This window comes from Eulemur rufifrons, chromosome 9 (genome assembly GCF_041146395.1).
Source record: "Eulemur rufifrons isolate Redbay chromosome 9, OSU_ERuf_1, whole genome shotgun sequence".
Taxonomy (NCBI): Eukaryota; Metazoa; Chordata; class Mammalia; order Primates; family Lemuridae; genus Eulemur; species Eulemur rufifrons.
The window spans coordinates 45651356-45677358 of record NC_090991.1 but is presented as its reverse complement, the minus strand read 5'-3'; the positions used below and the strand labels follow the sequence as shown (position 1 = coordinate 45677358).

The window sequence follows — 26003 nt, the reverse complement described above, 5'->3', positions numbered from 1 at the left end:
GCGACCCCATGATGTAGAGCTCACTCTGGATGTGGCATGGAGGAGGGAGAGGAAGGGGGCAGGCCTGGGGGCAGGTCAAATGGTCGGACACCTCCATGAGCTGCGGTTGGGAACACAGGAGCAGCAGCAGATTGAAGGGGGTTCAGATGGTAATCTCCATTTTGGACGTGGACAGTTTCAGGTTTCAGGAGGACATGTTGAGATCTGTGTAGATAGCCAGGGAGCTTTCAGGATGATCTAGAATGCAGTATGACCCGAAAGACCTAGGCTAGAGATAGAGTTGCCAGTTGTCAGAATATAGGTGGTAGTGGGTGAGATTGCCTAAGTGAGACTGTAGAGCCTAATGGGAAAAGGAAGCCTGGAACACTTCCCCCCACCTCCCCACCCTACCAGGAGCAACAGGGTTTGAGGGCAAGAGAGACAAAGAGGGGCCACAGGGTGATAGGAGGAGCCGTCAGAGGCAGAGAGCATTCCAGTGCGTCCGAGGCTGCAGGAGAGCCAAGCTGATACAGAGGGTCCAGCGGATTCAGCAACAAGGATGTCACTGGCAACCCAAAGAGCAGTTTCTGTGGAGTGAAGGGGACAGAAGTAATAAGAAACGAGTAAGAATGGAGTATAGACAGTAGCTAGAAGGGAATGGGATTAAGAGTGATTTATTTAAATTGGTTACATTTGAACATATCTCAACATTTACTGAATAGGACCTTTTTTTGTAATTTAACAATTATGTACAACATACGTAGGACCTATTAAGTAGTAGACACTATTCTAATGCTTTTCAAGCATCGATTCATATAATTCTCACAATCCTTAGGAGACAAGTTTTATTATCGCTCTCATTTAGGAAATGAGGAAACTGCTGCACGGAGAGGTGCAACAACTTGTTTGATGTCACATCGTTTCTAAATGGTGGAACCAGAATTTGAACCAATAGTCTGGCTCCAGAATCCATGTTATTAAGTTCTGTAAATCTCTTTTATGCAACACATGCAAGATAATCTAAGAGGATACTTTAAGTCTGAAGAAAAATGAAAAAGGGGTGACATTAAAAAGATTGGGTTTCATGTAACACTTCATAGTTTGGCAAATGCTGAAAATTACTCAAAGTAACACAGAACTTGTCATCTTCATCCCACTGTGCTAGTGTCCTTCTGAGAATAAAGAATGCTGCTGTATCGACCCCTTTTAACTTTACATTGATCATTTGACATCATAGAAATAAAGTCATTTGAACTAAATGGATTCTCAAAATAATCGGTTTCTTCTTAGAAAACAAATTCCTCAGGCTTCTTGCAAATCAATCTTGGCATAAGTGTCTTTGCTGAACCTCCACAGCTACGAGGCTGCAAGTGATCATTATTGATCAACATTTCCTTCCTTTGGAATGTTCTTTAAATTAGTTAAAGTGTTTAGAAAGTTGCCTTTTCAAATCATAACCTCTCTTCTAAACTGGCCTTGAACATTTTTGTTTCCAAAGACAACCAGTAATAATTCAAAAAAATCACCACCAACAACAAAGCCAACTACTGAAGGAAAGTAACATTTCTTAGGCAATCCACATGAGAAACAGCTGAGCCCCACTCTAAAAGCCAAGGGAAGTTTCACTTGAGTCACAAGGAACCATAGTAGAGTGTAAGAAAGACATTCCATCCATTTTGGCAGCTTACATATATTTTAAACTAAAAAGTAAAGTATTTGCACTTTCATGTGCATTTGACTACATGGGGTATGAGAGAAAGACCAAAGTCTTGCAAGTCCTGGGTGTGAGACTTGGTGTTGCCAACAGCTGCCAATAAAAAGAACCAGGCACTTCCTCTCAGGTGGGCTCACGGTTTTCATCTTTGAAATGGAGGACACGAGTGGGAAGAGTGGGGAGGTCAGTGGGGCCAATTTTCTACGATTCTTTTCAACTTTAAGATTCCATTAATCAATGAAATAACATGGAACTGTGATTTCAGCACGTACAAAAGGAAACCGATCCACATGAATCCACTATATTTAATACTTTTCTCATTAAGCTTTGTTAAGAATAAAGGAAGAACGGATGAGGACATGATGTCTGAGAACAGAGAAATGGTGAGCCTAAGTGGAAAATTGCCATGTAGAAGGGAAAAAGAAAATCAGAACAAATCCAAACTAGAGAAAATGTTAGATAGGATCTGACAGACAAGACTGATAGGTGACGTGATCAGAGCTCAGGATCGGTTTTAATAAGAAAGCATTAGGCCAACAAGTGAAAAGGCAGACTTGTTAGCAGCAAGGCCAAAGCAGGGGCCACAGCAAAGTTATCACATGGCAGAATATCCATTGTCTTGTTGGGAGCAAATTTAGGACAAGCATACATATTTGGCTTCTCCAAATAACCATATATATGTAGTATTTAACCTGTTACCATACATACAGCATGTTCAAAGAATATATGTGCAGTCAGATGTAGAACACAAACCATCTTGTGAGGTTAATCATACACCCGTTCTGTACTCCAATGGAAGCCCAAACTGTATTCCTTTCCATGGTAGATATGAACTTGCTATGAGGTGCTATTGATTAACACTACCAAAGAAAAAATTAGGCCAAACTCAAGAGACTTCATAAACAAGAATTTGCTGATGCTATTTAAAAACAAAATGAAATTAGATAAGCCAGCTTGGAAAATAGAGAGAAAAGTAAATATAGCTCTCTGAGGAGCCCCAGTATTTGAAGATTTTGAAATAGTTTTTTAAGCAACAATGAAATACTACTGACAAAAATGATTCACTGCATAAAAACTGGCAGTACAGCTGAGGTCTGGTAAGAGTTGCACAGGAAGCCAAGTTTACTGGGAGGAACCTGACAAGAACTCAGTTCTCCAGATGAGGAAATACAGACTAACATCACTTTTGAATTTGGAATGAATCTGCCACTAGGAATGGCAAGAATATAAAAGATGGAAAGAAAGCAATTGGGAAGAAAAGAAAAAATAATGCTTGTTTCTAAGAATGCTGCTGCTTTGTTTTATGAACTAGTCTATTTGTTTTGGCTCCAACTAAACTCAAGAATGTTTCTGCATATTTTACAGTGTAGTTTATAGACATCAAAGGAACAATCTCCCCTTTCATCATTATTTACACATAAAAATAATGCAATTTGTGGTACATGTAAGATGTTACTTCTTAAAAAGCTCTCGAGTCTAATTTATTAATTGCTTGAGATTTAAAGTTAAACAAGGGTAAGATGCAAATCATCTGTTACTCTGAAATATTTTACCACCAAATCTTGTTTTATTAATGAGATGTTGAGCAGCCACATGAATATTTATTTAGGTGGTTAGAGGGCTTTATGAGGAATCCTGCAGCAAGTGACAGAGACATAAAAGCAAAAGGGTTCTGCCTCTCTTGAAAAATGGGGGCTGTTTCTTTGTTTTTAATTCTGCTTTTTCCTCTGTGTTTCCAACATTAAAGCATTCCTGTAACCCACCAACCACCTCAGCTCTCTTTTGCTCTGAATCTTTAGTTTTAGCTGCTACCACTGCTGCTGTAATAGCAATAGCCTCCTATTGACAACTCTGGAAATAACATTTTGGTCTTTTTGGATGGCAGGACAGCATCACATTAATTTTTCCAATTATATACATTTGGGAAACACAATACATGCACAACACCAGGTTTATTTTGCTTAATTTATTGATTTTGATTCAGTTCCTTAGAAACGGTATAATCTACCACGCTATATTATATGTTAATATTTCCTTATCCCACAAATCCCCTACAAATGATTCTATATAAATGTAAAACAGAATGAGCTAGAAAAGTCTTAAAATTTTTCCATGATTTATAAGGTACACTATGCAGAATCAGGTATGAGAATACAACTGTTTATTCATAGCTTCACTTTTTTCTCACTAATATATAATAATTATTGGAAAATATAGATATATAATATATGCATATATATTCATTCTTCTTTTGGAAAAGTACGAGGTCTGTCCGGAAAGTATCCAGCCATGTAATATGAAAAACGTAACATGAAATGGTTGGATACTTTCTGGACAGACCTCGTACACACACATACACACATACAACCCACACACATCCATACATTCCATTTTCTTTTTTAAAAGTATACAAATGTCTCGATCTATACATGCAAATGTAGGATCAGGTACAATAGAGTTAGAAAGACTTCTGAAGTCAGGTGTTAAAGTTCTGTAGTGACAAAGATGATCAAAGTCCACCAACAAGCTGGCTCTCAGCCCACTCCTGCTCCAAGGGCTCTTCTTGCCCTTTCAGTCTAGCCCCTTCCCCTTGTCCATTGCACGGCCCCTCCTGCTGCCCTCAAGGCTGTCCACTTTGCCTTTGCAGACACCTTCAAGCTCTATTCCTCAGGCTCCTAAACAACCCCCTACCCCTCCTCTTCCCTCTTCCTCCTTTAAATACCACTTCCCAGTCCTTCAAGTGAGATGATCTCATCTAATTGTTAGGAAGAAAGTCTCTGATTAAAGTTTCACATTAGAGTGAGAATTACTTCAAGTGGTTTAATATGTTAACACATCAAGGCCGTCTGTATCTTAAAAGAGGAATTTGTTAACCTACAGACTTAGATATTTAACTGCAGATTTTTTGGGGGGAAAGTGTGAGGGTCCCTACTTCTTTTAACACCAAGGTCGGTGCTGATGTGTTTAGAGCTGCCTTAAAAACAGGCAATAACAGGTATAAGATTAATGTTTAATAACTAAGGATTATATTCTTTAAATCAATCATGGCTTTATTTTTGAGTGCCCAGCACTGCGGGTGCTATGCAGAAACCAGAGGTGTGAGGTATGAAACAGTAAAAGAATCACTAAACCTTAATTACAGGACTTGATGAAGTGTAAGGTCCCCAGGGACTGCAGCAGTCAGAGGAGCTTCCTGGAGGAGGTAGGTAGGCCTTGAGATGGCCTTGCTAGCACTTGACAAGTCTTGAGGGATGAAGAGGCTGCCCTGGGGAGGAAGGCACGCTGTGAGAAAGGGTGGGCTGAAGGAACCATGAGTTTCTACAGGGGACAGTGGACAGTGAGAAGACCAGCTTGAACAGAACAGAATGTGCGTGTCGAGGAATAGGGAGAAGACTGGACGGGCTCTGAAAGCCAGGCAGGAGAGTTTGATTGTGATGTTACAAGCACCCCTTTACATTTAATTTAGTCATGTGACAGTGTAAGAAATCCTGCAAAGAGATTGCACATACTTGCACATAAACCCACAGGATAAATTCCTGTCAGAGAAACTGCTGGGCCAAAGGTTATGTGCATTTAAAATGTTGGTAGATATGACCACACTGCCCTCCAAAGGGGCTGCACTGGTTTATACTCCCAAAAATAGTGCACGAGACTGCCTGTTTCCCCATACCTTAACCACGGAGTATGTTTTAAAATTCAAAATTTATGCTAATCAGTTGGCATTCAGGCCCTTTAAAACTTTGTAATTTTGATTCACATTTCTTTAATTATGAGTAGGATTGAGCATATTTTTCATATGTTGGCTGGGCACTGATGTTTTGTCTGTGAATTCTGTGTTCATATTCTTTGCTCTTTTTGTCCACTGGACTGTTAATCTTTTCCTATTGATTTCTAAGCACTCTTTGTAAGGCAGGGAAATCATAGTGATTTAAGATTTCTCTGGCACAGTTCTTCACACTGGACTGGAGCTGAGAGACTTTTGGCAGCGACATTGGCTGAGAGGAGGCTGTTTTAAATCAATCTCAAGTTGAGAAGAGCTCTGAATAGGGTCATATCAAAGAAATAAGAAATACATTCAAGGATGCTGGAGACAGACTTGAGATAAATTGGGATGAAGGAAAGAAAGAACAAAGATGAACTCAAAGTTTCTAACAGGAAACAGAAAGACTGGGGGTAAGCCCGATAGACTGCAAAGAAGAGCTGGTTTGGAAGGGAAGATAATAATTCAATGTTGTAGTTTCTGACTTTGAAATAATAGTGCATCTCCAAAAGAAGATGATTTTCAGGCAGTGCAAGATACAGAACCTGACCAGGAATCAGGCTGGGGCTTGTGGGGATCATTGCTGCAGAAGTGACATCTGAAGTCACACAGATGAGCTCACGATGGAAAGGCAAAGGAGAAGCAAAGCCCAGACATACACTTGAGGAACATCCACTAGGAGGAAAAGAGATCAGCAGAAGAGACAAGTAAAAGAAGTCTGTAAGCCAAGAGAAAGGTGAGTTTCTAGATCAAGGGTTGGCAAACTATAGCCAGCAGGCCAAATCTAGCACCTAGCCTAGCCTATTTTTGTAAATAAAGTTTTATTGGAACATAGTACATTTGTTGACATACTGTCTATGGCTGCTTTCATCCACAATGGGTTGCAAACAAGACTGTGTGGCCTACCCAGCTTAACATTTTCACTATCTGTCCCTTCGCAGAAAAAGTTTGACAACTCATGTTCTAGAAGGAAAACTGTTGTCAATATAGTCAAATACTGCTTAGAGTTAGAGGATGAATAGAATTTGGAGAAGAGGTAATAGGTTACTTTGTAAATTTTCTGTGGTATGTTGCGATTCCAAAAGGGACTTTAAAAGAATGGATGGAAGAGTTGAATCATATGCACATCAGAAAAAGAGCAAAAGGTTGGTTGGGCTAGAAAGAGTTGCAAGAGGGATCATGGAATACGGTCTATCCACCTGTCCAACCATACACCCCTTGTGATGGAACGGTTGAGCTTAACCATGACCATGGGGACTGGGAGTCAGTTTCAACAAGAAAGTGGGGGAATGGAACTATTGTAGTAGTGGTAATTGGGTAAATGTTTAATAACTGGCTTGTGAAAAACAAGAATTTGTAGCAGGGTGTACCAACTTCTACAGTGTACATACTGCAGAATTCCTAACAATGTAAACATTCAGCTTGCTCAAGCCAGTACATGCTGGCTAAAGCATACATACCGACTACACGAGTACACCTGGATGCTGCTGTTATCAATGACGAAGCTGAGGGATAGTAAAACAAGACCAAAGCATTGAATTCTCCTACAAATAAATCCTGGGAAGCAAGAGATAATATCGTGATAGTTCATGAGAAGAGATATGAACTTCAAGATTGATAAATGGTGAAAGAGTGGTTTGTCAAGTCACCAGAGGTTGAACAGAAACCCAGCTTCTGTAAGAGAAATTGGGCAGATAATTAAATCAAGACATCACAAAATTATTTAATAAAATTAACTTATCAATCATTATCAAGTTTTCTATTAAGTAGGATTCTATATAACCCAGTGCTTCTGAATACACATGTATGTTAATGATGGGGATAGCGTTCTGAGAATGTGTCATTAGGCAACTCCGATGCAAACATCACAGGATGTACTTACATAAATCAAGATGGTATGGCCCACTACACACCTAGGCTATATGGTACAGCCTACTGCTCCTAGGCTGCAAATCTGTACAGCAGGTTACTGTACTGAATACTGCAGGCAAGTGTAACACAATGGTAAGTTTTTGTATATCTAAACATAGACTGTACCAGAGATACAGTAAAAACACAGTAGAAAAGATAAAAAATGGTACACTTGTATAGGGCACTTACCATGAATGGAGCTTACAGGATTGGAAGTTGCTCTGGGTGAGTCAGTGAGTGAGTGGTGAGTGAATGTAAAGGCCTAGGACATTACTGTACTCTACTGTAGACTTTTTAATGTTCTACACTTAGGCTACACTAAATTTATAAAAAAAATTTCCTTCTTCAATAATAAATTAACCTTAGCTTACCGTATATATTTACTTTATAAACTTCAAATTGTTTTTAACTTTTTGACTCTTTTGTAATACTTAGTTTAAAACACAAACATTGTATGGCTGTACAAAATATTTTCTTTCTTTATATCCTTATTCTATAAGCTTTCTTCTATTAAAAATTTTTTTATTTTTACTTTTTAAATTTTTTTTTGTTAAAAACTAAGACAAAAACACACACATTATCTTAGGCCTACCGAGGTCAGCATCATTAAAATGTCCCTAGGTGACAGAAAGTTTTCATAATTTGTTCCACAACAATCTTATGGGACCACTGTTAGATATGTGGTCCATCACTGACCAAAATGTTGTTATGTAGCATATGACTGTATATACACATATATAGTATATACATACTAATCATTCAATAATTTTGGTTGTTGAGGCTTACATTTATATTTTTCAGTGATAATTATGCTCATGACTGACTTTGAACTATCTGGTATAGTTTAGAATTATTAAAGATTAAAAATTTCTAAATAGTTATGTTAGATTTTTAAATATTAAAAAAACTAAATTATCAATATATATTCCAACAGTTGATTAACCAAAGTACTTCATTTTTGGACCACGCAATAATTAACCATATATAGTCACCTAGTGACTTCCAAAGAATAAAACTGACCTAGCCATTGGAGAAGGGGAATCTGGTTTCACCTGCATTCTTTTAATCAGTCTCTCACTCACAAATTCATGTATTTGCTCATCAAACCTTAACTGATTCTTTAGTACATACAAGGCAATACTCCAGGGGCTAAAAATATTTTAGTCCTTGAAGGATTTTGTCCACTAAACAAAGAATCTTTTCGACTAGTTTTTAAATAAGAAGAAAATTGGCAAAGAAGAGAGCTGGTGGCAAGGTATGGCACGAAATACTTTTGAGGGATAACTGTTCATTTCTTTTGGGCTCCTTTATTATTCCTTCTCCTTGCTCTAGGAAGCAAGGTCATAATTTGCTGCCACACTGTATCCAAGCTTATCTTCCAGAGCATTCTTCCTGGAAAATGGCACTTATGCTTTATGCTATGACTGAATGGCTCTGTCTGCCTTTCTGAGTGAGCAGGCAAGCCTTCTTGGGTGGGATGGAAAATACATTTCTATTCTTAGCATTATTAATTCTAATTCAGGAGGGCACAAAGAAAATGCCACTTTCCTCTGTGCCCTTAGGACGTGCATGCAGGGGAGACAAGAATTAAATAATGAAACAGGTCCCAAACAAAGCCATTTGATGCTAGGCATTGAGATTTCTTTCTGTTTCTCAATGCTACTAAACCCCACAATGAGGTTTGTAATTTTATTCTTTGGGAAATTGATTCCTGTAAGCTTTTAGCACAGTGAGAATTACCCAATCTTATGAAATATTCCCCCTCCCTCCCACAAGCCCTTTTGGTAACACAGACCAGATTTCTAGATGTCCTACTGGCAGCCGACCTTTTCTCGTGAACTCCAGTCAGTGGCTAAGGGAGAGAAGCATCAATGCTTTAAAATCTCTTTTCTATGCTTGCAAGCAAAAATTTTACAACGTTTCTCCTTGATATGAAATCTCTGCTTGGACATCTGGCTTCACAGTGAGGAACTTTCAATACACTAGCTTCAAAGAAAGAACTTAGCCCTGGTGGTGTAGCAATGCCAAAAGAATGTTCTACAGTCTCTCTATAGAACTATTTCTAACGTTTCCCCAAATGAACTTCTGTGAGCTCAGTGGATAGTGCTAACTCACATTCAGATAACTTGGCTTTGGTGTAGAGCCTTTTGTGGGCACTTCCCCTGGAGTATACAAATTATGCTCTCAGATAATACAGGCATACCTCAGGTTCAGTTCCAGACCACCGCAATAAAGCTAATATCACCATAAAGAGAGTTACACAAATTTTTTGGTTTTCCAGTGCATATAAAAGTTACATTTATACTATACTGTAGTCTATTAAGTGTGCAATAGCATTATGTCTAAAAGAAACAACGTACATACCTTAATTTAAAAACACTTTATTGATAAAAAATGGTAACAATAATCTGGGGCTCTAGAGAGTTGTAATCTTTTTGCTGGTGGAATATCTTGCCTTGATGTTGATGGCTGCTGACTGATCAGGGTAGTGGTTCCTTAAGGTTGAGATGGCTGTGGCAATTTCTTAAAATAAGACAAAAATTAAGTTTGCCACATCGATTGACTCTTACTTCCACAAAAGATTTCTCTGTAGCATGTGATACAGTTTGATAGCATTTTACCCACAGTCGAACTTCTATCAATATGTGAGTCAATCCTCTCAAAACATGCTGATGGTTTATAAACCAAGTTTATGGGATATTCTAAATCCTTTGTTGTCATTTCAACAATGTTCATAGCATCTCCACCAGAAGCAGATTCCATCTCAAGAACTCACTTTCTTTGCTCATCCATAATAAGCAACTCCTTATCCATTCAAGTTTGACCATGAGATTGCAGCAATTCAGCCACATCTTCAGGCTCCACTTCTAATTCTAGTTCTCTTGCTATTTCTACCACATCTGCATCTACTACCTCCACTGAGTCTTGAATCCTTCAAAGTCATCCACGAATGCTGGAATCAACTTCTTCCCAGCTCCTGTTAATGTTGATACTTTGACCTCTTCTCATGAATCACGAATGTCTTAATGGCATCTAGAATGAGGAGTCCTTTCCAGAAGGTTTTCAATTTACTTTGCCTAGTTAGTAATGCAGAGGAATCACTATATATGATAGCTATGGCCTTATAAAATATATTTCTTAAATGATCATACTCAAAAGTCAAAATTACTCCTTGATCCATGAGCTGCAGAATGGATGTTCTGTTAGCAAGCATAAAGACAATAATCTCTTTGTACATCTCCATCAAAGCTCTTGGGTGACCAGGTGCATTGCCAATAAGTAGTAATATTTTGAAAGAAACCTTTTTTCTGAGCAGTAGGTCTCAACAGTTGGCTTAAATTATGCAGTAAACCAGGCTGTAAGCACATACGCTATCATCCAGGCTTTGTTGTTCCATTTAGAGAGCACAGGCACAACAGATTTAGCATCATTCTTAAGGGGCCTAGGATTTTTGGAATGGTAGATGACCATTGGCTTCAACCTTCAAGTCACCAGCTCCATTAGCTCCTAACAAGAGAGTCAGCTTGTCTTTTGAAGCTTCGATTTCTCCTCTCTAGCTATAAAAATCCTAGATGGAATCTTCTTTGAATAGAAGGCTATTTTGTCAACATTAAAAATATGTTGCTTAGTGTAGCCACCATCATCAATGATCTTAACTAGATCTTAACTGGATCATAACTTGCTGCAGCTTCTCCATCAGCACTTGCTGATTTACCTTACACTTTCACATGGCTGCTTTCCTTAAACCTCATGAACAAACCTCTGCTAGCTTCAAAATTTTCTTCTGCAGCTCTCCACTTCCCTCAGCCTTCATAGAATTCAACAGAGTTAGGGCCTTGCTCTGGATTAGCTCTGGCTTAGGGGAATGTTGTGGTTTGATTTTCTGTCCAGATCATTCAAACTTTCTTCATCTCAGCAATAAAGCTGTTTTGCTTCCTTATAATTTGTGTGTTCACTAGAATAGCACTTTTTTTTTTTTTTTTTTTGAGACACAGTCTTGCTCTGCTGCCCTGGCTAGAATGCAGTGGCATTATCATAGCTCACTGCAACCTCAAACTCCTGGGATCAAGTGATCCTCCTGCCTCAGCCTTCCACATAGCTAGGACTACAGGTGCACACCACCATGTCTGGCTAATTTTTCTATTTTTTTTGTAGAGACAGGGTCTCGCTCTTGCTCAGGCTGGTCTCAAACTCCTGAGCTCAAGCGATCTTCCTGCTTCAGCCTTGGAATAGCACTTTTAATTTCCTTCAAGAACTTTTCCTTTGCATTCACAACTTGGCTAACTGTTTGGCACAAAAGATCTAACTTTCTGCCTATCTCTGCTTTTGACATACCTTCCTCACTAAACTTAATGATTTCCAGCTTTTGGTTTAAAGTGAGAGATGTCTAACTTTCCCATTCTCTTAAGCACTTAGAAGCCATTGCAGGGTTATTAATTGTCCTAATTTCAACACTGTTGTATTTCAGGGAATAGGGAGGCCTGAGGAGAGGGAGAGAGATGGACAAATGGCCGGTCAGTGCAGCAGTCAGAGCACACACAACATTTATCGATGAAGCCTGCAGTCTTACTGGGGACTCAGAACAAGGGAAGGAAAGAGGGGGGTGAGGGGTGAAAAATTTCCTATTGGGGACAATGTACACTATTCAGGTGATGGGTACACTAAAAGCCCAGACTTCACCCCCATACAATTCATCCATGTAAGCAAAAACCTAAATCTTTTGAAATAATTTTTAAAAAATTGCCATGTTATATGGGTGCAGTTGTGGTACCCCAAATAATTACAATGGTAACATCAAAGATCACTGATCACAGATCACCATCACAGATATAATAATAATGGAAAAGTCTGATGTAATTGCAAGGCTCACACTTACAAAATGTGACACAGAGACAAAAAATGAGCACATGCTGTTGGAAAAATGTCACTGATAGACTTGATACAGGGTTGCCACAAACCTTCTATTTGTAAATAAATGCAGTATTTGTAAAGTGCAATAAAGTTAACTGCAATAAAATGAGGTATGCCTGTATATACAAGGTATGGGGTATTTTATTAGAATCTGCCCAATTAGGCAAAATATACCACTATTACCACAAACCTGAGTTTTTTTCCTATATCTGTTATACCATCACAAAATATTTATGAGCTTGCTGCCATAAATAAAATAACATGAGAATAAAGTGATATTATAAATTATCAGAGGCTTTTATGGTTTATGAGGTAACATCATTCATTTATTCAGCATATTTTTAACACTCCCATGGAAACAAACATTGCACTAAGTGTTTGCTGTCAAAAAGCTTAGATTCAAGTTGGTGAGAAGAGAATTGATCAAAACACAGGTCCACAATGTCCTATCTGCAGTCCTAAAATTTAAAAATCCACTGAAAAATACAAATTCCTTTCAAAATGTTACAATTAACTTCTTTGGGAATAAAACTTGACTGATGTAATGAGGCTAGTTATAAATCTCGGAATATTCATACTTCACTGTTCACTTATGTGTCTGAATATATTGTGTTGCCCCAGATGCCACTGGGGATAGAGTACAAGTGCTGTATCACCTTCCTAGAATCTGCACATTCTGATTTGCAAAACACATCCAACCTCAAAGGATTTGGATAAGGGATTGTGGATCAGCATAATAATGCAGCAAAAACATCATTACAGGAATGAATAAGGATGCCATGAGCTTCTCACTCTGACACTTCACAAAGATGACATTTAAGTCTTATAGGAAAAGGACATTTACACAGCACTCATGGACATTTCACACGGAGGCATGGGATTGCAGAGAGCATGGCATCTCTGTTGAGGGCTGGCATTTGATGAGGTGGAGAGGAGGGGGACATCTAGACAAGTGGTTCTCAAAGTTTTTGGTTTCAGGACCCCTTTTCACTTTTAAAAACTGACAATCCCAAAGAAGTTTTATTTATGTGGGCTACATCTATTGATATTTGCCATATTAAGAAATTAAAACTAAGAAATTTTAAAACATTTAATTCATCTTAAAATAGCAGTAATGAAACCACTATGTATGAATAAAAATGTAAAATTTTAATAAAAAATAACTATTTTCCAAAGCAAGAAATATTAGTGAGACAGGTGGTTACGTTTTATATTTTTACAAATCATTTTAATGTCTGATTTAATAGAAGGATTCTGGATTCTCACATCTGCATCTGCATTCAATCTCTTGCAAAATGTTGCTTTGATTGAAGACTAGATTGAAATCTAGTCTCACACAGATAAATAGAAAAGCAAGGAGTATTTTAGGAGGCTTTCTAGATGATTGAGGATATTCTTTGTTACTACACCAAAACTTGACAAGTGGTAGCTTCTTAGAAGTTAGTTGCAATGAGGAATCTGAAACTCTCTCAGTGAACGTTTCATACTATTACATTAAAATTCATTGGTCTCTTTTGTACTTTGAATCGATCTTTTACCCATGCATGGTTTTGTAACTTCGGGTATTGATCATTTGGAAAACGTGGTTCAGTGAATTACATAATTCTTCCAAATGTTGATACACTTCACTCTCTTCCTCCCCCTTTCTTCCTATTCTTATCACTAATAAACCACTGATCTCATCAGAAAAGTCTTTATATATTGGGAAGCTGTCAAGCTCACAGCGGTGGTACTAGTTTTCCAAAATTCTAATTTTTGCCTGAAAGCTCAAATTTTATCATTAGCAACAATAGCATCAGTTGTTATCCTTGAAATGTCAGGCTCACTTCATTCATTTTCAAGAAAATGTCTGCCAAATACTCAAGTCTGAATAAGCATAAGTTGCCTGTCAATCGTACTTCCAGAGTGACTAGAGTTCAGCTCACACTCAAATGCAAAACTGCCGTACCTTAAGACAATCATCCTACTTCAGTATGCAGCAGAAGTGCTTTATGTGTACTTCCTATTAATATTAAAAGAGGTGTGTTCTCAAGGTTTGAGATTTAATAAAATTAATATAGATGCTCCTCAACTTAGGATGGGGTTACATCCCAATAAACTCATTTTAAATTGAAAATATCATAAGTTGACAATGTGCTTAATACCATGATAAACCCATAGTAAAGTAAAAAAAAAAACTGTATGTCAAACCATTGGAAGTTAGGAACATCTGTAGATTTTATAACTATGGATTTTTTTTTAACCACAAGTATGTAGGGGTGAAGAAAATAATGACTATTAGTATGGTTTAATGTTAATAATGCCTTGCTCATACAAAAGTGCCAGCAGTTTTATCCACCATTGCTTTTATATCATCTATGCAAATGTTAATACAGTGAAAAAGGAAAGTGACGTCTTTGTGTTATTGTGAAAATAGTTTTGACTTTGTGGAGCCCTTGTAAAGTTCTCAGGGACCCACAAGAGTCTGAGGATGACACCTTGAGAACTGCTGGTTTCGATCGTAAAGTGTTTTGTATGCCATGCTGACAAGTATAGGTTTTGCCCTGGAGGCCAGTGGTCCCCAACCCTTTTGGCACCAGGGACTGGTTTCGTGGAAGACCATTTCTCCATGGATTGGGAGGGGTGGTTTCAGGATGATTCAAGTGCATTACATTTATTGTGAATTTTATTTCTATTATGATTACATTGTAATATATAATGAAATAATTATACAACTCACCCTAATGCAACCTCTCTGCTAATGATAATCTGTATTTGCAGCCACTCCCCAGAGCTAGCATCACCACCTCAGTTTCACCTCAGATAATCAGGCATCAGATTCTCATGAGGAGCATGCAGCATAGACCGCTTGCACATGTAGTTTACAGTAGGGTTCACGCTCCTGTGAGAATCTAATGCTGCCACTGATCTGACAAGAGGCGGAGCTCAGGCAGTGATGTGAGTGATGGGAAGTGGCTGTAAATACAGATGAAGCTTCACTCACTTGCCTGCCTCAGCTCCTGCTGTGTGGCCCGGATCACTGGGGACCACAGCTGTAGGCTATTGAAAGCCATCGATTTAAGTAAAAATAACATGCTCATATCTGTGGTTTAGAAAAATCCCCTTCTCAACAGTGTGAGGGATAGATTTGAGATAGTCAAGTTATTGGCAGTGATTGTCGATAGGAGGGATTGCACTAGGCAAGATCAAAGATAATGAAGTTCGATTAAGAGGGTAGGAACTAGTGATTGGGGAGTAGAGTATAAATTTGGCGATATTTAGAAGTTGTCTCTAGGAATTGATCTATGAGAGGTAAGGGAAGGAAAGAATTCATTCAAGGGGACTTCTAGGAGTCTGACCTGAGTGACTAGGTAGATGATGGTGGTACTTTAATTCAGATAATCAATACCAGAAGACGAGCAGGTTGGGGACAGGGGAAGAGCAAGAGGAAGATAAATTCAGTTTACCGTATGTCTAGCTTGAGCAGTCAATGGACCATCCAAGTAGAAATGTCCAATCATGGTCAGAAATGTAGACTGAAGGCTCAGGAAAAAGTCTGAGTGGAGGTGAAAATTCAAAATTTATTTGTATGTAAGTTTACATGAAGGGATAAGATTGTCCCAGGACAATGTATACAGAGAAAACAGAGGCCCTGAGTAATACCATTATTTGAGTGCAATACAGAGGAAGAGTAGACAAGAAATGGGAAGGGGCAGGAGGGTTTCAGAAAGGGAGATGACACGGGAAAGTGCTGCCATGGAGCTAAGGGAAGTTTTAGAGACTGATTATGTACAGATTAAATCATTATTCACAGACGTTCATAGTTTGCTACATGAACTGCCTCATTTCTATGTGGATATAAATGAGGGTGAGGATACAGGGATTTTTTTCTATCCATCCTCTTGCACTTCTGTAATCCACCATGAAGCGGACACCCCAGGCAGCTACTAATACAGCCAGTAGAGACTGTACAGATATGTAGAGCTGGCCTGAACCCAATCTAAAGTCTGGAGTCAGACCCAGTCAATGCACACCCTGAATTCAAGCCGCACCAGGGACCCCCAGATGTTGTAAGAAAAATAAATGTTCTTAAAAGTCACTGAGTTTTGGAGAATGTTTGTTACACAGCATTATTGTGGTAATAGCTGATCAACAGAGGTTCCTTATAAAATGTCATAAAGAATTCAAACAGACTTCTAAGATAAAATACTAGATTGAATTTCCCTTTCCCAACACCAAGTGAAATGAGTAAATAAGAGTAAAAACTAGTAAATGCACTAACAGAACAATATAGGGTAGTAAAGTAGACAAATACAATAAACCATCAAAAACCTTGGGTCAAGGAAATAAACATGATCCTGAAGCACCCTGGAAAGTTGCAAAGTGGCTCAACTGCAGAACCTGCCAACGTCCTCCAGAATCATTATTTTGTTATTAGTCAACAAAATGCCGAGAATTCTCAGTAATCTCACTAAATTTGGAGACAAGAAAACTCCGTGGTGGCCTCAGCTTTTTCCTTTTTTGGCTGAGAGTAGTGGAGATGGATGTGGTAGGAAAACACGTGTGGATGTGGGAGGAAATAACATCAGGGAAGGCTACCTCTGGGGAAGTGATGGTTTTTGGACTTCAGGGATACACACATGTTGGGATCATTCAAAAACCGGAGGGATATCCCCTCCCATTGAGGTAGTGTGAACCCCGAAACACGTCTGACAAAATCTCATACGTAACCTAAACTTTTGTATCCTCATAATATGCTGAAATAAAAAAAAAAAAAAATCTCAAAGAGAGAACAGTCAGCCCTGCAAGACTGCATGTTTGCCTCTACTCCAGCCCTTGCTTCCCTTCCCTCAGGCCAGAGAACGTGCAGAGACACTGCAAATCAGTGTTCCTTACAAAGAGAATCACTATGCCTCAGAAGCATTTGCCATTGAATGCTGAACATTTACACAGATCCTGGTTAATAACCAAATTTATCCTGGTTAATCTGCTAAACCAAAATGATATAGAAAGACCTCTTCAGGAATCCCTCAGAAACAGCAAATCATTTATGCGGAGCAACGCTTAGTCTTGCTCAGCCCTCTCATGGCAATACTAAATGCTAGGTGTGCAATGTTTACACATGGGAAGAAAATGTGAACAGGAATACCATACTCAGCTGACATGTCACTCAAACTAAAGGTTAACGAGCAGACATTCATAATCATGAAAAAACTGAGGGAAGAAAGTATGATTAGTACCACCCAGCCAATTAAGAAACAACTCAAAGTAAAAACTTTGGGAATGGAGAACTATGGAAAAAGGCCTAGTGTAAGCACTGCATCCATTTAAATATAGCTCGAGAATTAAAGGATATGATTAAAAGCAAATTGTGAATATTATAAACTTGGACAGTGTGAAAATAATAATACTATCCAAGGCTGGAGGAAGTGGTGAGGAGGGGTTATGAGAGAAAGTATGAGGTTGCAAATGCACACATTTTTCAGCCAAAAATCAATAAATTCTGTCCAAAAGTTTAACAATTTCTTCTGCTTTACTCTAGTTTCTTCCACCTGTTAAATGATAGTAAAGTCAAAGATTTTCCTAAAACAAACAAAAAACAGAATCTAGAGTAACATTAATTTCATAAGTCCATTTGGCTTTCCTTTCTTTTTTCCCTTATATGGAGAAGGATATCTGAAATTATTTTCACCTAATTTATGATGATGGTTATTTCTGGGTGATGGGATTTGGGGTGACTTTAAACACTTTTATCATTTTTTCCCCTTGCATTTTGACTTATTTATAATGGGGATAGGCCATTTTCCATTTTTATAAAAATGATAGAGTAGATTTTCCTTCATAAAAAAGGATGTAAATATGCCATGATGTTAATTACCATTAATTCTGGATAGTAAGAATACAAGTATTTTCTTCTTTGTACTATTTTGTAGAACAGAGAAATAAATGAGAGATGAAAACCGGACCTTTAGTACAGAGTCCTATGGTGAATTTAAGATGGTCTCAAAATATCCCACTATCTTGGTTAATCCTCCCACTGAGAGGTGGAATCTACTTTCCCTCCCCTTGATTCTGGGTTGGCCTTGTGACCTATCTTGACCAGAAGAGTGTGGTGGAAGTGACACTGTGAATCTTCTCTGGGCAGGCCTTAACAGAAGTGTGGGTTCTGCCTTCACATCTTTCAGCACCCTCTCTTTGAAACTAGCTGCTGTGTGAAAAGTCTGAGTACTCTGTCAGAGAGAAAGGCCATATAGAGAGGGCCTGGAACCATCTCAGACATTCCAGCTCCAGTCAAGCTTCCTGCTGAATGTAATTGCATGAGGAATCCCAGCCAATACTACACATTGAGCAGAAGAACCACCTAGCTGATCCCTGACCAAGTTCTTGATCCAAACAATTATGGGCCTATAACATGGCCACCAAGTTTTGGGGTGTATTGGTATGCAGCAGAGATAATTCTTTTGAGAAGTGTGACTTTGAATGTAAGGAGTAAACTAAAGCAGTAAATACATGATAAAGAAGATTTTTTTACTCAGTATTTTTAAGCTATCACAACATAACAGATATATTCTTATGAACTGGTTTGTTTCTTTCTTTCTTTCTTTCTTTCTTTTCTTTCTTTCTTTCTTTCTTTCTTTCTTTTTTTTTGAGACAGAATCTCACTCTGTTGCCCAGGCTAGAGTGCCATGTCATCAGCCTAGCTCACAGCAACCTCAAACTCCTGGGCTTAAGTGATCCTCCTGCCTCAGTCTCCCCAGTAGCTGGGACTACAGGTATGCACCACCATGCCTGGCTAATTTTTTCTATATATTTTTAGTTGTCCAGTTAATTTCTTTCTATTTTTTTGTAGAGACAGGGTCTTGCTCTTGCTCAGGCTGGTCTCGAACTCCTGACCCAGAGCAATCCTCCTGCCTCAGACTCCCAGAATGCTAGGACTATAGTTGTGAGCCACTGAATTAGTTTGTTTCTATAACTCATTTTACATTAAAGGAATTCTGTGCTGTGAAAGACCTTCCTTTATCTGTTGTTTCTTGGATAGCAGGATCATGCCTCTGTTAGTCTCAGCTACTACTATTCCCATAATGTCCACTGGATTTCTTCAGGCTGGTAGCTGTTCCTTTTTCACCAAACACTTGTTATTGTTATTGCAAAAGTGATGTTATAATTTAAATATAGATAAAATAAGAAAAATAAATTTCACCACTCAGAGATATCTACTAGCAAAATTTTGATATACGATTGCAGTCTTTTTTCTCTTGATATGTACTTTACTTGCAAAAATAAGCTCATATGTATATGTTTTATAACCTGCATTTTCATGGAAAAATATCTTGTGAACATTTTCAATATCCTTAAATACCCTTCTTCAACACCATTTTCAATAGTACATAGTTTTCAGTCTATTTTCTCTGGTGAACAATAAGAAGATTGAGAATGCTGGTATTGCAAGTGCCTGGCACATAATAGGAGCTCAAGAAATAGTTATTGACTAAATGAATGAAAGCTAGAACAAGCGTTTTTTTTTTTTTTTTTTTTTCGACTAGCAAAAGCTTAGTGCAACTCTTAATTGCCACCTTAAGGCAAATTCTGAAAAATGGGTCAAAGGCTAGGCGTGTCTCTCAAGCAATTTAATAATGATAGCTATTGCCAAATTATCCTCCAGAAATGTTTTATCAAGTTACACTGCACCAGACTGGTGGTCCTTTAAGTGGATTTCAGTAGCCTACTTTATACCTCAAATTTTCTCTAGAGAATTACTTTAATGAAAGGTGCTATTTATCCATGGAAACATTATCGTAAGCTTTGAAAGAATGAGTACTAGGTTTACTCTCTGTCTCCATTTTTGATCACCAGCTTGAGAGAGCTCAATTCATTATCAACCCGGAAGTAGGATGTAGTGAGTTTCACAATTAGCATGCTCACTGTTTTTACAGCACTATTGAATATATCCGCAGACAAATATATTTGGTTTCAGAAAATCAAGCCTCGTGGTGACTATGCTACTGAGTATCAATATCTATCCATGTACCTATATGTATAAAACACTCAAATATAATTAGAATATCCAAATCAAACAACTATTGCAAAAATGCTATGTCATTCAGGGAGACAGAAGAGGAAAGTGAGAATATCCAGGTTCATTTTTGCACTTGGTCATTTGACTCATATTCATAGACAGAATGTAGGATGCTGGATAGGTATAATAGTATTTGAGACTCTCAAGTAAGACAGCCTGTGGCTTGAACCTGGTTCTGCCACTTGTTTAGTAGTATGTTGGGCTGGTTATTTAACCTCAGAACCCCAGTTTCCCCATTTGTAACATGGGGATGATAGAAACACCTTCCTCATAAAGATTACCGTAAGGTATAAATGAGATAATGAAACGTTCGGCAGAGAGCCTGGCACATAGTACATGTTGAATAAATATCAGCTATTATTATTATTCTTTGTGACATAGTCTGAAAAAAAAAGAGCCAAGGCAAGGAATGCTAATGAATCAATTACCTTGGCAACCTGAATGTGGTTAGTAAAAAAAAAAAAAAAAGTCATTCACTTTACACATAATCTAAGTAAGTGAATCAAAGCTGAACTATATCTTACTTATATTGTAATTTCAATTCTTTATTTTCAGGTAACATATGGTACATATGTTTTTTATATCTGTTATATACATATAAACCGCCATCTTTTAAATTCAGTCTTTGTGATTTGGGGCTTTGTTTGCAATTGAGATCAGAATGTTTTTCCCTTTTATTAGGTAAATGAATTAGAAGTATAAGAATAAATAATTTAAAATATGCAATTATACTAATTATAATTCTTTCAAGATATTTTTTTAATCTTCAAGAAACAATACTAGAGCTACATTGTTAGGAGTAATTTATGCTTTTCCTTTTTGCTTATTTTGGGGTTTAACTAGTTATTTAAAATTTGGAAATTACCTACCACTTGGCATTTGGATCTAAAGTGGAAAAGAAATTCACCTAAAATGAAAATTTTATACAACTAAAACAATTGAAACAAAGCATGCAGTTCATACAAAGTGAAACTGTTATACAGATCAATGGGGCACTTCCTGTGCATTTGTAAATGAACAAAACTTGAAAGATGTTTTTAAATTACCAGAATATGAAAAAGAAACATCTTTTTTTTTTTGGTCTCATAACATACATTGGGGGAAAAAGTTCACAGGTGGAAATATGTAGGGGAAATGTCATTAACAAAAAAATAAGTCCTCATCAGTAAAGTGAGGAGGCTGGATGTAGTGGCCTCTGAGGTTTCGTTCACCCCTGAAGGCTTTTATTCTATCTAGTTTTGTTCAGGCTTAAACGGAACATATAAAAAATCAACTTACATTAATGCGAACTTTTCCCTAAATTACACAGACTGTCTACAATAGGTTATAGAAAAGGAAGATGGAGAGGTTAGGCAGAAAAAGGCAGCTACAAAACCCCAATTTTTCTTTTCATTTTCTTTGCTTTGTATGATTACTCTACATGCTTTAAGTATTGTTATAGCAAAGTAAAGTCACTGAAAAATAATCTTTTGCTGTGAATTCTTAAAGAAATTTTTGTTCTCTTTTAAGCCTTATTTATAAAGGTTTCCAGATGCTTATCCTCATAGATTAAACACAGCATGATGTAGACACTTACAATAACACTCACTGCTATGAAGCCAAGAAAAAACTACTTTGAGATCTAACTGCCTATCACCTAAAGAATTAGGGTCCAGGGAATTTTCTGTTGCTATTAAAGGTGTGACTCTCTGAAGTCATTTGGAAACAACCTAGGTTCTCTCAGCAGCAACACATCTACCCTGTACTGTGTCAAAGCACATCAAATGGTTGGCATTCCAAGCCTCGAATAGGTTTTTTCCCATTATGCAAATACATAATGAAAGGATGTGGGCAAAGAATAGAATGTAAATTGGAAGCTGACTTCTGAATTTAATAGCCAGCAGTACTGGGCTAAAACAGTCATTCTAATTTCAAGAGACAATTCCAAAGTGGTTCTCAGGAGAAAGGACAGGGTATTTTTCAAATATTTGTTCAATGTGAATGGATTGAGCTTGCCAAAAATGACTTTTTATGCTGGCATGCGATCTCTTAGAGGGAAGTCAGCCTGAGTCACTGGATACATCAAAGGTAGAGTCCAGTGAATGGAATTACTGCAGGCTGTGTGAACAAGCCAGATACCTGCATTCATCTGCCCACTGCTGGGATTTCAGCCCTCCTTTTAATTACATTAAAGCAGCTGGTACCACTGGTTACTGAAGTCTTCAGATTACCTTGATTGCTCGGTCATTATCTCTAATCAGCTGCTGCTTCTCATCTTCAAACTTTTGTACAACATCCTGGAGCCGCCTTTCTGCAGCAAGCTGCTGCCGGCTGTTCTCCTCTTTCAGAGAGGAAATGGTTGTCTGAAGTTCTGCTATGATCTAAAATGAAAACAGCATGCTATAACTTCAAATTCTTCAGGGGGAGGCATCTATTTTATATGTATTTATGCTTAACAAAAGGATGGATTTGGTAAAACTCTATTCCACAAGCTAAATATTTTCAATTAACATATCACACACTATTATAATGCATGAAATTCCACACAATAAAAGACTATAATAAAACTATGAATGGTGAACAACTGCTGAACCAAATATACTTGGAAGACATTTCCACTATAGCATTCCACAATATTTACTCATCAGAAGAAAGAACATCTGTGATCTCAAAAATATGAAAAGTGTCAGATTTTATTTTACTGAGAAATATACTTATTAGAATGAGAAAAGCTACTCCACTTTTCATAATACTTTGAACTGTAATAACCAAAGAAAATAATGAACAGAGTTCATTCTTCAAAGTCACCTAATTCTACACAATAAATTTTGGGTGTTCAGTAACATTTGAGTATTGTGTTAAATACTTTAAGTTCTTATGTCATTTACTACTGTGAAACAAATATTAATATTGCCTATCTTTTATAAAAGAAGAAACAGAGGCATAAAAGGAGGTCAAATATTTCACATTGTTGAAAATGACATCCAGCTAAGGAGATAGGCAGGATTTGAAAAATACAGTCAGATCAATCACTGCACTAATTACTTCCTCTAACTAGCCAACTTTATTTTTCTTTAAACAAGGTTTTGGTATTAAAAAGAAGTTTATACTTCCAAATGAGTGTCGCCTTTCTGATATATAGTCACTAAAGTTCATTTTCGTTCAAATAGTGCCATTTCAGAGACTCCTGTAGTATACTCTACATTTGAGAATTGGTTCTCTCCAGGACAGTGTTCCCGACTTTTCAAATTAACCATCTGATGAGGAATTTTTGTATTTAATTGGCTACTGAGAGCATTGCCCTTTCCTTTGGTTTGAATGTATCCATTTCCTTTTGAATTCAATAGTGATGACTTTTTAAAAGCAGGAAATAGTTGTTTCTTCTAATAAAAGAAACAACATTAGTCCTGGGTTAGAATATATTTCTGTTGGTTCTATGGGAAGGGGCCAGTTGGTGAGAAATATTGGACAAGTTATTTATCTTTATTGAAGCTCAGTTTTTGCAACTTATTTGGTGACAAAACTAGATTACAGCATTATAAGGCAATAAATAGAAACTGTTTAGAGTCAGTTTTTATATTTCGTATTTCCCATAGAAATATTAGTTGTTTACTATGGACATACATAATAACATCTTTATAATAAAATATGGAGTATCTATGCTTTTAAAAGTGAGCAAAGTCACTGTAAAAAGCTTAACATTTAGAATTTGTAATTAATCAAATATTAAGACAATTGTCAAATGACAAAATACACAATAGCAGTATGTCAATATTATTAAATGCAAACTTGAACCTTCTGCTATGTGTAGAGGTATTCATTTACTGAGAATGAAGTTTTCATCTATTTTCTGAATTTTGATTAAATATTGCTTCCATTGTGGTGTCAATTCAATTGACTCTCATAGCTCTTCTGTGAAATAGAAAATGTTAAGTTCTTACAGTAAATGCCAAAAACTGATGCACAGAATAATCAACTCACAGTCGCAGAGCCAGAGGAGCCAGGGATAGAAAGAGCCAGATTGCCTTGGCCTAGCATGAAACTCAAGATTGATCTTTCATGAGAAGATGGGGCCAAATAGTAAGTAAAAAATAACTTATGATTTCAATGTTTTAAGCTAAGTAAACAACAGCTTTGTAGAAGAAGTGGGTTTAATTCCGTACAGCGTACATGTGGGTGTATGTGTTTAGTTCTATGCAATTTTGTCACGTGTAGATTTATATATCCACAACTGCCATCATACAATATATTTTTAAAGTACAAAATAATTTTTTAAAAAACCCTAAGACTGAGACTAGCTTGTAACTGACCAAAGACTGAAGATAAAAATATTTTGGGATATTTCAAATGGTCACAAGAGCATGAAACAGGGACATCTCTCATTTTCAGAAGATTTAGGACAAAAAAATACATCAAAAAGAAATAAATGTAGGTTTTGGAAGGGACTACAAGTGAAGTACAGGATGTTCTGAGGAGGGCATGCTTGTTTTTGTGTGGAAAATGAAATCTTACATTTGGGGGGGGAAATAATGAGATTCCTTTGGGGGAAATAATGAGATTATCTTTGGAAAGCTATTTTTAAAACCTTTTATGAAGGTAATATAAGGGAGAGAATATCAAAACACTTCAGGTGAAACATCTTGGCTTGATAAATAGACTAACTGGTCGAAAGACTGATAGATTAGATGGATATAGAGAGGTAGCTAAAATAAGGATAATTTTTAAAACAAAATTTAACATTTACTTTAAAATTGAGAAATAATCATACTAGTAAGATGAACATGTAAGGAACAAAACTCTACTGGTTGTAGACCTAGAGTATAAGAAAATAGACTATTTTCACCTGAGCACAGTCTACATAACTGGCACTCAATAAATATTTAAGTAGTAGAATTATAATCGTGATAAATAAGAAAAAACCATCACCTGGAAAATTATATTTAGATAATGTATCCTTTTCATAGAATGATAATGTAAAAAGTTTCCAAGAAAAATGAAAGCTAATATATACAATCATATTGAAATAAAAACTTTCTAGTTTTATTTATTTATTTATTTATTTAGAGGTAAGGTCTCGCTTTGCAGTGCAGTGGTATGATCACAGCACACTGTAACCTCGAACACCTAGGCTCAAGTGAGCCTCCTGATTTAGCCTCCTGAGTAGCTAGGACTACAGGTGTCAGCCACCACGCCCAGCTATTTTTTTTATATTTTCTAGAGATGGGGGTCTCTCTTGCTATGTTGCCCAGGCTGGTCTTCAACTCCTGGCCTCAAGTGATCCTCCCACCTCAGCCTCCCAAAGTGCTGGGATTACAGGTGTGAATCAGGCCTAGCACAAAACCTTCTAGCTTTGCATGAATCATAATTAAAGTCATAATCAAAAACCATAAAACACAATGCTACCACTATTAATGTTTACACTGTATTAACATCAAGGAAAGAAGTGGATTACAGCATTTTCATATAGATATTAAAAATTAATATTTTAGGAAACAAAAGTAGAGTTATTTTGGGCTGACGCTGTGGAAAACGTCAATCCACAGTCCTGTTTTATAATGTTCCTTTTAAAATAATCTAGTATGTTTCTCTGAACTGACTGGCATTGTAGACCAATGTTTCTCAAATGCCAGTTGACAGACATAATACATATACATATATTTATATACACATAAATACTTATATGTATCCAGAAG

At 37.1% G+C, this 26003-nt stretch overlaps 1 protein-coding gene across 4 annotated transcripts in view; it reads right to left on the bottom strand.

The window, feature by feature from the left end:
* The window catches only part of CEP112 (centrosomal protein 112), a 376462-nt gene that overhangs the window by 71665 nt on the left and 278794 nt on the right, over positions 1–26003 (bottom strand). For all 4 annotated transcript variants that reach the window (XM_069481637.1, XM_069481639.1, XM_069481638.1 and 1 more), the window contains one exon: positions 22542–22691. In XM_069481637.1, the coding sequence (XP_069337738.1) occupies positions 22542–22691 (150 nt within the window). The remainder of the gene's footprint in view (positions 1–22541; positions 22692–26003) is intronic.